Source organism: Stegodyphus dumicola, chromosome 3, assembly GCF_044657685.1.
Source record: "Stegodyphus dumicola isolate Sdum_Otavi_A_Nest chromosome 3, ASM4465768v1".
Taxonomy (NCBI): domain Eukaryota; kingdom Metazoa; phylum Arthropoda; class Arachnida; order Araneae; family Eresidae; genus Stegodyphus; species Stegodyphus dumicola.
This window is the reverse complement of record NC_140770.1, coordinates 184,048,957-184,061,879: the sequence shown is the minus strand read 5'-3', so window position 1 is coordinate 184,061,879 and position 12,923 is coordinate 184,048,957. Positions and strand designations below refer to the sequence as shown.

General features: G+C 30.9%; 1 protein-coding gene across 6 annotated transcripts in view; it reads right to left on the bottom strand.

Annotated features, from left to right (window-relative positions):
* Window positions 1-12,923, bottom strand: part of LOC118180045 (phospholipid phosphatase 5) — a 123,715-nt gene that overhangs the window by 25,951 nt on the left and 84,841 nt on the right. For all 6 annotated transcript variants that reach the window (XM_085813687.1, XM_085813685.1, XM_085813686.1 and 3 more), the window contains exons 4-6: window positions 12,223-12,310; window positions 10,101-10,164; window positions 1,002-1,126 (exon numbers count right to left, since the gene is read on the bottom strand). In XM_085813687.1, coding sequence (XP_085669813.1) covers window positions 1,002-1,126; window positions 10,101-10,164; window positions 12,223-12,310 — 277 coding nt within the window. The remainder of the gene's footprint in view (window positions 1-1,001; window positions 1,127-10,100; window positions 10,165-12,222; window positions 12,311-12,923) is intronic.

The window sequence follows — 12,923 nt, the reverse complement described above, 5'->3', positions numbered from 1 at the left end:
TTAGCAGTCAAGCAGTAAAACAGATGAACCTGTGGGAGCTTTATGTGGTTTTTCCACAAGCATATTGTGAATACAAGCCAATTCCCACAAAAATCCTCCACAAAGGTATTCATCCTCTTAAGCACAGAGCCCTCATGTGCTTTGGCAAAATTCCAACAATAATAAGATTAATTATATAAGTTCTTTTAGGGGGGGCAATGAAAACTTTTTTTATATAACATTTTTGTCAGAAAAGAATTTGTGTATCATTTTAATGCTTGTTAAAATTTTAAATGCTTTAGTTAAAAAAAAAAAAAAGAAAAAAAAAAAATTAAATAGTTTCAGGGAGTTGCAAGTGTATTTCATTAACTGATATCAAAGTAAACTGCTGGTTGGTACACTTTAAAAAGCAAACCAGTCAAGCAATTTTGTAAGAATTAACTAGAGAAAATTCAATAAATAATATAATAATGTGAAAAATACCTGATTAATAAATGCATTAATTAATATTATGGAATGGAAACATATTTAACAAATACAATATTAATAATATTTAAACTGATTACAGAATAAGCTTCTTCATATCTAAAATCCAAGGAAAAAATTTTAACATGAGTTAGAATAAAGTGGCTCTTCACAAACTCTTAAAAAATGGAAAGTGGTGTATTTGAAATTTAAGAACAATAATAAATTTTTTGAACATTTGCTATTAAATACATCAATATAAATTTATTGAGAAACTTTTTCAAGCATTGAAATATAATATTTGAAGACCTATATAGATGACAATTAAAAATATTTACAGAAAAGAAAGATTTGATGAATGCATCAAAAATATAAGAAGTAGGACTTAGTTATCTTATACAAAAATCTTATTTTGAAGATTTTCATAATAAAAAAAAAGCAAAATTATTATAGTAAATTATAATAAATTAAAAAAATTATTTTGTACATTACTCAGAGGATTTTAAAATCTAAGTTTTTAGGGAATAAATTAAATATGTAGCAGAATGATTATTTACATGAAGAATGTCCACTTGGAAAACTCTTCAAGCCTTCTATAATATCTTCATTTTTCCCAGAACATGGAAGTTGTAAATCACCTTTTCCATCAGGGAAACAGCGATAAAAGAAATCAGGACGTGGTCTAATGTTAGAAATAAATCAATGAAATCAGGAATGATTTATAAATTTGAAGACAAATATATAATATTTAGAAATACAGAGCTGATACCGTCTTTTTCTGAAAATAAGACATCCTCCGAAAATAAGCCCTATCGTGATTTTCGGAACTGTTTGTAAAATAAGACATTTCCCGAAAATAATCCCTAGTTAAAATAATGTGACAAAAAGGATTTGTTAAAAAATGCTGTTGATTTATTAAGTAATAATATGTTTAGCTTTCCTAATACTCGTACGTCAGAGAAATGTTTGAAACAAAATATTCCGAGAAATTAATTGTTTACCTCTACAGTTCGTTTCAAATTAATTCTTGGAATTTATCTTAACCAGTTCACCATTTGCTCTGAGAGAGATACGTTCACAGGAAAGGCATCGTCATCTGTTAGCGTCAACAGACTCTCGTCGAGGTGAAATTTGGGCTGAACCGTAACCCCCGAGACACATACGATGCAGCGACCTTTTTCCAACCCCCACAGAATGAGTCGAAAATCAAAAGGGGTGATTGATAGGTAAAAAATTCATGGGACAAAATAACTGATAGTGATGTTTCCAGTGTCCTACGAACAGGCTACTTAGACAAGAAGTATTCATTTAATGATAGCTATTCATTTAATGATAGCAAGACATGAGAGATTCGGACCAATGATTCAACAGGAAATGGATTTGGAAGAAAATCAGAATATAATTCAGAATTTTATTTATGACGATGTTCCAGAAGAAGATGACATGACTGTAATTGAATAAATTTAAATTTCTGTATTCTATGTAAAATAAATATTAAATAAAAATATATAAATATACTTTTATTTTTGCCCTCCCCCAAAAATAAGCCCTAGCGCGTATTTTGGACCAAAAACGAAAGTAAGACAATGTCTTATTTTCGGAAAAAGACGGTAGAAGCTCATGAAATAAATTACTTTTAAGGCCTCATTCAATTGAAACATTTAGTGATCATTAGTTGTCATATGTCATCACTTGCGACTGATTTTTCTGTTTTGGTATTCAATTGAAACACAATGATTGATCTATCATTCCGTGGCGAAAAACGATCAAATTAATATGGCAGCTGTGTTGTTTATGCTTTTATGAGGGCAGAATTCAAGCGTGCTAAGGAAAATGCTTTAGATCTACCGAGTAGGCAGTCATTTATATCAAAGTATAGGGTATATGAGGATCCTAGCATGGGTAGCCGACTCATCATCTGTGCTGTATCCAAATGAAGGGCACTTGTTGCTAGTGGATATTGATTTAGCGTTGTGTTGTTTACATTTGTATTGATGGATTGCAACCTAATTTTGAGAAATATGAGTAGATGCACTGCATCAAATTATTCATATTGCTCCAGAAATAACTTTATGTTCTGTTTCCCGAAAAATGAAGAAATACGAAGAAAATGGGTAATTAATTCTTGTCCATTGGAATGGATTCCGAGCACATGACCATGTGCTTTAAAAGTAAGTACAGCTTCAAAATTAAGACACAATAACAGGCCAAATAAATACTAATTCAGAAGTCAAACAACAAAAATCAGTGTTATATTTACAAAATTTTCACTTTTGCAGCTGAGGATGGTGGTTCGGTAAAACCATCAAAACTAGTCCTGTGAAAGTTTTGTAAATATAACGCTGATTTTATTTGTTTGACTTCTGAATTACAGCTTCATGTTTTCATAACTGTTTAAAAAAAATAAATGTTCATATGTTTCAGCAAAATGTGTATTTTCATTTAAGTATTGCTAATTAATGACAAATTGATTTATACGTGCAAAATATGTCTCTATAGTCAATACACAGTTACTGACGTTGATAAGTCGATGATGCTGATGTGATTTTTTTTTATTGTTATTTTCGAGAACGGATAAAGTTTATAGAATTATATTTTACATTTGATTTCAATTTTTTGCATGATTATAACTATGAAGTGTGCTTCTTATTTTAATTTTAATGCAGGATTCATGGTTTAAAATTGTATTTTTTTTTTTAGTCTGTTATATTGTTGCCAAATCTGTAAGTTGGCCCCAATGTCAGAAAACTGTAAACATCGGATAATATGATTAAAATTATGCATTATATAATGTTTCCCTTAAAGTAACATAAATATATCGTATTTATATTTATTTAAGAAAGTGAGCATCAATTTAAATATTTAACGAATAATTTTTTACCTTATTTTATACATCATGTAGACTATCCAGCTCTTTCATTTAACTGCAATTCCTGTCACTTTATTTCCATTATATGAACATGAAATATGTTTTAAAATGCTGAACAAGCTTAGTCACTCATTCTTAATTTAATTCAGATAATTTCTTTCTTAATGTGTAATTAAAATAATTTAATAACATGTTAGTGTAATTTAATACTTTTGATTTTAACATTTTCAGAAATTTGCTAAATCAAGTTTATTTTTGTGTGACCTTGCATCAAAGGCACCAATAATAAATCTGTTTTGGCATTCACTGCTAAATATTTTAATGAAAAACTTATTACTGATGTAAAAGAATGAAAAAATAATATTTACTTTGTAATCAGCATCTTATTTATTGCAATAACTTAAAAGGCTTCTTATTGTTTCTTAAGTTGCATAATCTGATTTCATATTTTCTTGTCATCTTTTATGTCTTCTGTGTTAATAGTGTTATCAAATAAATATAAAAGGTATGTTTCTAACTAAATAGCAGAGTTATGTACCTTTCACAGCAGAGTTAATGTACCATGATGTGATGTGTGTTAGTATTTATTATATAGTTATGAATATTATTCTTTACAGAGTTTTACGTCTTTTGAATAACTTTTATTTTCAGTATGCATGTAAAATTTACTAGACCTATATTTTTCACATGTATGTGATTTATGTGAATGGAATGTGTCTTTTAGGTTAGCTATTTTCATACAGGAATTAAAATAAAATGATACCCTTTGGAGACTTTTCATGGATAAAACTTTGAAACAATAGCGCTAAAAAGCCAAAGAGGGCCCACCAAACCTGACCTGCAACCCTCAAGATCGGTTACAAGGAGTCACCCTGCATATCTATCCAGTAGCTTTATCACTGGTTATTTCGAAAACAATGCAACCTCCGACCACGTGATAAATAGCATCGCGCATCAAGAAACCTCTGGTAACCCCTATGAGATCGACTGGTAGGGAAGTGTTTCAATTGAATACGAAAAATCACTCGTTTTCAAAATGCTGGATGCAACGATCACTGTTTGAGTGATCATTGCTGTTCCAATTGAATGAGGCCTCTAGTTATCTATTTTTTTTTTTCAATATTAAGTTAGAAATTATTAACAATTAAGTTTTGTTTCTTGCTTTCTTGTTCGATGGGCATAGCAAAATCCGTGGGCATTTACATAAATTATAGAGCTTGTTTATCTGCATACTATTTTAGTCTACTACATACTCTTCATTATTTATAATTGGCCTTCAGTATTTTAATTCTTTACTGAAATAATAGTATACTTTAAGTTCATTTTGTTCTTTGCTGTCACTTCTGGCCATTATATAGTCATACATGTACTTTTTTATTATTATTTTCATATTGTTACATTATTTTTCTTCCTTTAGTATGTTCGTTACGGGATTTGTGTGGATTTGGAGTGAATGACGACAACAGATGAAATATCGAAACACACATTATTTAGCCAATATTAATCAGGACAACTCCAAAGTCACGTTTTACAGTCGTCGAAGATCTACTATAAACACGCTGGAACAATCAGCGACACAGCCTTCAGTCTATCACGGTGAAGACAGCTTCACTGCAAAGCACTGGAGTACAGCACCCGACTCCGCTCGGTCGTCCTCGGAACTCCACGTACTCTCGACACTCTCTATGCTACAAAACATGATGCATTCGACGATACCTAGAGTTCAGCTCCTGACTCCTCGGTTCCATCATCCCCTTACCATTTTATAGCAACCCTAAACCTGCTTTACGGGGAAGCCATTTTATCGCTCCTTGACATTTTGTAACAATATGTTAATCTCATGTTTTTCATGATGAATGAAATTCATTTAATTTTCTGGTCACCAGTTTTCTTATATATCAGGGGTGGCCAACCTGTGGCTCTCGAGCCACATGTGGCTTTTCGAAGGATTATTTGTGGCTCTTGATAAATGTACCCGAGTTTCCTTTTCATTTTTGTGTTATTATATTTTTTTTAATTATTATCGTTCCATATGTGTTTCAAAATGTATTTTAAATTACTGACAACAAATATGAAAGACTAAGTGCAACATTGTAACAAATTTCTTTTCCGTCCAAGTTAAAAATGATACGACTCATCGAAAACTGCATGAACGAACATAAAGAGCGGCTTAACAGTTCCATTTGTCAGATTTTCTTCCCCTCAGACTGCCTCATGAATTATGAGAAACACATTAGAGTCAAGGCCTTGTCCGGCCGATTGCTTCTCAATGAATGGCAATCTTACGTAATCAACTCCAGACTGATTTTGAATTTGTAAACTTTCATTGCAACGGACAGTTGACATTGTGCTCTGGAAGAAACAATTTGTATCACTCTTGCTATAGATATAATTAGTAAATCTGGCATTTTTGGTAAGTTAACTATAATTTGTTTCGTTGTATGGAACATGTGTTGTTATTGTTTTAATAACACCAAAACTTTTATTTTCTAAATTTCTTTATTTATTTCCAGTTTTTTTAAAAATATGACAAAAGAGAACGAAAATAAAAAAGAAGAAAATACGAGCATGAAAACAGAAGTTTTAATAAAAATCATCAAGAATTCAAAAATTTCTTTGAAGAATTAAAGGAAGAACTTCCAAATGACAATAATTTCTTTTTCATTGTTAGATAGTTATCTAGCTACAACATATTAAATCGATTTGTAGATTTGTTTGATCCGATAACTGCATTTCTAAAATAAAAGGAAATAACCTATTCAGAATTAGACAATGATGAGTGGTTACAAGACTTAATGTTTTTGACTGATGTCATGGAACACTTGCAAACACTGAATTTACAATTACAGGGAAAAGATAAAATAATATCTGACCTCTCACAGTGTATATTTAGTTTTCAAACTATATTGCAGCTTTTTCAAAAGGACATTAAAAATAAAACATTTTGTCATTTTCCTTGAATTAAAAAAATTTGTTCCGATATTAACCTTTTAACTGTCAAGTTATTTTGATGATTTGGGTGCATAAATTGTCAATTTTTTTTTATTCCAAAAATGAAATGTTTGCCTCAAAATAAAAAAAGTAAAAAAAATCCTGCACACTTTGAAATTTAACCTCTATCCTTTGAAACCTTCAGTCAAATGCTGCCATCTGTTGAACTGAAGCTGAAATAAGCTTCTCACGTTATATATTTGAATATCACAATACGATGCACTCAAAAAAAAATTAGCCCGAGTAATATTCGGGCATGACATTTTGGAATACCACTGAAGCCGAAATAAGCTTCTCACGTTATATATTTGAATATCACAATACGATGCACTCAAAAAAAAAAAAAAAATTAGCCCGAGTAATATTCGGGCATGACATTTTGGAATATCAGTGCTGTGCCCGAGATTATTTCGGGCATGGCAGTTAAAAGGTTAACCCATTAGCCGCTGGTGTTGTGTTGACGCAACAGTCAAAATAAATGCATATATAAATATAACTACCTAAGATATTTTATACCAGTAGATGATTTTGTGTAAGGAATATTATGAAGATTATTTCTGTAAAAAAATAATTGCTTCAACAATCATTTTGTTTATAATAATTAATCTCATACTTTAAGCAAAATTTTCGACTGGGTATTTTTGTTGAAAATATTTAACGAAAGAATCGCCGTCTTTATGAGTGATCTATTTTTAGTCAAAGTCACTCTTTATCAGAACATTACATCAGTCAGATGTTTATATTTGTGTTGCGAAGGAAGGGAAAACAGGTGTTGCGCTGACGCAACGTCAGCAGGAAACGGGTAGTCAATCTCCTTTTTCACTCATTCCTTTCAATGTTCTGTTTCATGTTCTGGTTGTTTAAAAATGCCTAGAATGAGGTATCTTACATTATAAGAAGCCCTTCAAAGATTTTTTGATGAAGAAACAGATGATGATAATGTTAATAATGACCAGAATGAAACTGATATTGTTGTTGTTCCCCCACAAATTGCAGAAGCTAGTGATGAAGGAGAAAGGAATGACAATGTTTTAAATAATGATAATGATATTTTACTAAATGATAATGCTGGGGAAGTTGAAATTCACGTAAGAAGTAAGTTTCAGCCTTCTAAAAGCAGTTATAGTCATACTAAAAAGTTTAAAAAGCAGAAGACTGAAATCTTGAAGTGGATAAAAAAGGAACTGTTAGTTATGCCTCAGGAAGAACATGAAGAAAGCGATAGAAGAGAAATTATAAAAGAGAAAGTACAAGGTAAAACTAGTGCACAGATTTTTAATTTTTGTTTTGGTTTACACATTTACTCTCTTCTCGTTGAACAGACAAATATATACGCTCAGGAAAAAAAAAAAAAAAAAAAATTGCCCAGAATTTATTGTATCTGAAGCCTATATGAGATTTATTGGAATATTGTTGCTTACAGGATATCATTCTTTAGCTCAAGAAAAAATGTATTGGTATTTTGATAAGGTTTTGATAAGGACATTTCTGTTCCTGTTTTACGAGAATCAATATCACGTTTGCGGAACAGGAATATGAAGCAGAATTTGCATTTGACAATAGTTAAATTGACAATACTGATAAATTATATGAGGTGAAACCGTATCTAAACTTATTAAATATCACCACTTTTTACTACTGGAAATATAAAGTCTCTTTTAGATTTCAGACGCGAGAACGCATTATTCCTTTTGCAAACTCCTATTCAGAATGTAGAATTAGCCAGAAATTGATCAGCGACAGGAAGACCTATTAAATTCAGCATTCAAAAACCATTGCATGGAGGTGGTAGATATTTTATCGTAAAGTCCGTTGATAACAAAAGACTTTGTTGTAAAGAGAACCATAGCCAGACTGTTTATAGATGCAAAGTATGTAATGTAGCTTTACATCATGATTGTAATCAAGCTTTTCATGCTTGAATCTTTCAATTGAAATAATCTGTATTTGTAAAAGAAATACAATCTATATTTTAATATTAAATTAATTACAAGTAAAGTGATTTGTAGATTTATAAAACGTTATACAGCTAAAAAGTAATCCTGCGCTCCACTCAAAAGCAACATGACACGAGTACAATCCTATTCATTAAACGTCCGTAGTCTTATTCCGCTGACGTTACATGAATGCAACACTCGCGTTTTCCACAGGTAAGAGCATTTTTTTTTTTTTAATTTTCAATGTAAGTTTATGTTATAAATGCTTAATTTAATATTTGTTATTATTTTTATAAGAAACATTTTTTTTAGTTTTGGCGGTTAATGGGTTAAAGGAAAACTCAACGAGTATATAAAAAAGCTAGAAGGAATATTGATGGAATTCCAAAATAAATTTCAAGACTTGAAATATTTTAAATTGCCTCTTGATTTTTTTCTGAATCCATTTGAAATTAACATAATTCAAGGTGAGTTTTCCATTTCCAACATAATTATGATCCAAAAAGCATCTGGAGAATTAGAATTAATAGAGATGCAAGAAGATCAAGCTCTACAATTAAAATATAAGTCGACACCAATTACCGAATTTTGGAAACTTGTACCAGAATCTAAGTTTCCTGAATTAAAAAAGGCTGCTTGTCGAATTATTTCAACATTCAGAACAACATACTTATGTGAATCATTTTATTCTACTTTAAAATTCGTGAAATCCAAACACCGATCAGTATTAACTAACGAGCATCTCAAAGAATTACTGAGAAGTGCTGTCACCAATTATTCACCAAATTTTAAAGAATTATCAAGAGAAGTAAAGTAAATGTGTTTAATTTTTAATATTTAAATTCAACACACACATTTTGTACTTTTATTTATAAGTTTTCAATAAATTTAATTTCTGTAAAAAAATTTTTCTAATACCTTTTCTGCATAACTTAAATACATATTTAAATACGGCTCGTAAAAAATTTCAAATTTTGAAAAATGGCTCGGACTACCAAGGAGCTTGGCCACCCCTGTTATATATTAATATCACTAAAAAATTTTACTGAAGACACCTGAACATTTTATAACTAGCCTCATTTTTTTTTTTTAAATTTTTTTTTTATTTATGAAAAATATTTCATTAGAAAACTAAGTTTGTTGCCAGATTTCACCATAATGAGATGTATATAGATTAATTAAAAATGCATAAATAATTAAATTCATTAATGTTATGATACATGTGAAACAAAAATTAAATGCTAAGTTTTAGACAAGTTAACTTTTAACAGATACTAGTTCATAATATGCTACAATGGAGCTATACTATCACTCCAGTTTCAAAATGAAGTAATTTACTATAAATCAAAATGCAGAATTACAAATTAATGTTAACTTTTCTTCATAATTCTATTTTTCAGTTTATTTTATTTTTTTATCTCTGGACTTTCAGCTTATCAAAGTTAATTCACACACATTTGACCAATTTCTGACAATTATATAAATAAATTTGTAGTATTTATATGATAACCATATATGAATATTGAAGTTATAAGGAAATAAATACAAAACTTTTGTTAATATGCTCAGTCTCTGAAGAAAGCATTATTAAAAAAAAAACTCTAAGCACGTAAAATACAGGATGATGGAAGTACCAACATAAGTGCATACATAAGATACTATTGATTTTCTTCTGTGCAGCTAAGCCACACTGGTAAAATGCAGCAATCCTTATCTTACTCTGCATATGGAAGTTTATTCATTTATTACATTGCAATGAATGGTTACATACAACAAAGCTTATTTGAAACAAAAAAGAGCAAATTTATTTTATACTTTTATACACATATAATTCACAAGAATAAGAAAATTATACTAACCTGCCTACAATAAGCTTCACAGTATTTGTAACTACACCATTTATACCAAATGCAAGAGACAGTGCTTTAAAAGGAAAATGACTTCAATAACTAAAATAGTTAATGGAAAGATAATAACAGTTCTTTCAATAAAAATCTCAAATTTGAAGTTATTAAAAATCAGAACATATTTTTACAAAAGAAAATACAGCTGCCTTATGAAATATAAAAATAACATTTATATACATTAATAACTAATAAATAATTTATACACAAATTAATAAAATTGTGTTTTCCTGAGTGGCAGCACAATTTTTTTATACTATCAAGTTTTCTGATTAAATTTGAAACATATATAGCTTATGCTTTCCAAAGTGACAATGCAAAGCTTTTAAATTGCTGAATTTTAATCAAAAGTTTGTTAAATTAACAGAAAATATAAGTATATAAAGAATGTAGACCCTCATGTGCTGATTTTTGAGAAATTTTTATGTAGACAGTGAGCTTCCTCTTGTTTTAAAGGTAGAGTGCAGCAAGTATATTAAAGATTGGAATTAAACTGCAGATTTGTACAAAAGGCAAACAAATAGACATATATTGTAGATTTCATAGTAGTGGTTATTTAGAAAACTTCGGCAAAATCTTTTGTATATACACTCTGTAACATAACAAATAATGCACCAAGTAGTAGTTATAAAAATAAGACAAAATCACAGATGCTCATACCTTACAATAGAATATGCAAATGATTAACTCTGGAGGCCAGCAACTGACCAGCTGCAGCTCCGAACATCTGGCTGGTGTGTGAAACTGGAGATATTCCAACGCTAAGAAATAAATTCCATGTGAATGTGATTCTGTTGACCCACATGTACTATAGCAATGCCTCACAGGTGGTTTTGTGAACAGTACGAGTAGATGTCATCATTTGAGAGGGGGCACACAATTAGACTATAGGAAGCAGGATGGCCAAATTACAGGATTGCTTGATATTTGGGTCAGAGCAATGCTGCATTCAACAATGTTGGCAAGGGTGAACCATGGCCATTCAGAGCATCAAGAAAGTTGTGGTTAGCCAAGAGTGACTACAGAGAATGCTAAGACAGAATGATCATCTGACCAGTGCTCACAGCCCCTGATGCATCCTTATCAACAATCTGAAGTGTAACTGGAACACCACTGACAGTTATGATCATTGATAGGCAATTCAGCAAATGGAGGCTGAGTTTATGGAGGCCAAAGGGCCGACAGTCCCTCACTATTAAACCCCACCAGGCATACTTGCATTGGAATTTCATGACTGAAGCAGAACTGACCGAACTTTCAGTGATGAGTCCCACTTTGAACTGAGCCCTGATAACCAGTGAAGACACATCTTGAGACATCCAGGTCAGTGGGGAGATACACACACACAGCAAAACAACCAGGAGTTATAGCATGAGGTGCCATTTTATTTGATAGCCAGAATCCTTTGGTTGTCATCCGTGATACTCTTACAGTATGGTGGCACATAGATAAGATTTTAAGTCTCTTGGTGTTGCTCTTCCCTTCACAGATCTCTGGCTTATATTTCAACAGGATAAGCCTGGCAGCACATGACATGCCTTTCTGTAGCTTATCATCCAACACTTCCATGGCTGGCAGGATCACCAGATCTCTTCCCAACAGAACAAGTTTGGGGGCTCTTAAGAGCAGGCATCTTTGATTGTTCTTGGATCCCTCAATCTAACCCATTATTTGAAACGTGTATGGCAAGAAATCTCACAGGAGGACATTCAGCAATTCTGTGAGTCAGTGCCCAGCTGAATAACAGCTTGTATCAGGGCCAGACAGGGACTAAAGCATTACTGATATTTTTGTTCTTGTAGCTGTATTTCTTGAACAAAACATTCAATTCTTACGATAGTGTCAGTGTTTTGTTTTCAATACAAGTGCATCCTATTTACCAATTTCCACCCCATTTGGATACCTCCTTCTTGGTGTGTCATTTTTTTATAATATACAGTGTATATATACAGTTTATAATATAGTGTTTTAATATGTCTAATCTATGAACTTCAAATTTGAGAATACTTTAACAGAATTTTCATAAATCAGCTTTTATTACAGTTTTAGAAAGAAAAGAATTAAAAAAATTAATTACCCAAAAAGGCTTGAAGTCCATCTGCTTTACTTTTGTTGAGCAAATTTGTCAGAAAGGTGATAAGAAATGGAATGATGCATATGATAACCTACAGAAATTGATATGTGAGACTTTATAAACATAAAAAGTCTAATATAAGATTTAAAAAAATTTTTCTTGAAATTATAAACATGAAACATAACTAACTTTCAGACAATTAAAACTAAACACATTAGAAAATATTTAAATAGCATTGTTTTTATTTAAAAAAATTCCTTACTTATGTTGATAGCTAGAAATATTTCAGTAGCTAGTTCCTAGTTGGGGAAAACTGATTTGGTTGCCTTTTTGAGGGTTTGTGATTTAAAATTAAAAAATCTGAAATATTGATTGAAGATTATAGGAAAAGAACTCATGGATGAATGCTGATGCATTCTTCAGCAACACTATTCAGTCTGATCTTTTTTATTGTTCTCTTCCAGAAGTGAGCAGATAGTGGGGGGAAAAAAAAAAAAAAAAAAAAAAAAATGGGGGAGAGGTATCTCAGAATTAAATTTCTCCTTCAGTCATTTGAGAGCATCAGAATTTGGTGAGAATAAAAGAAGTATTGTGAGAAAGTTCTTTCACACAAAAAGAAAAACTGATAGATTATCCGGTAACGATACAGCCCATGACTTCAATATGATCTTAAAGAATTTTACATAAGCTTGACTAAATATCAT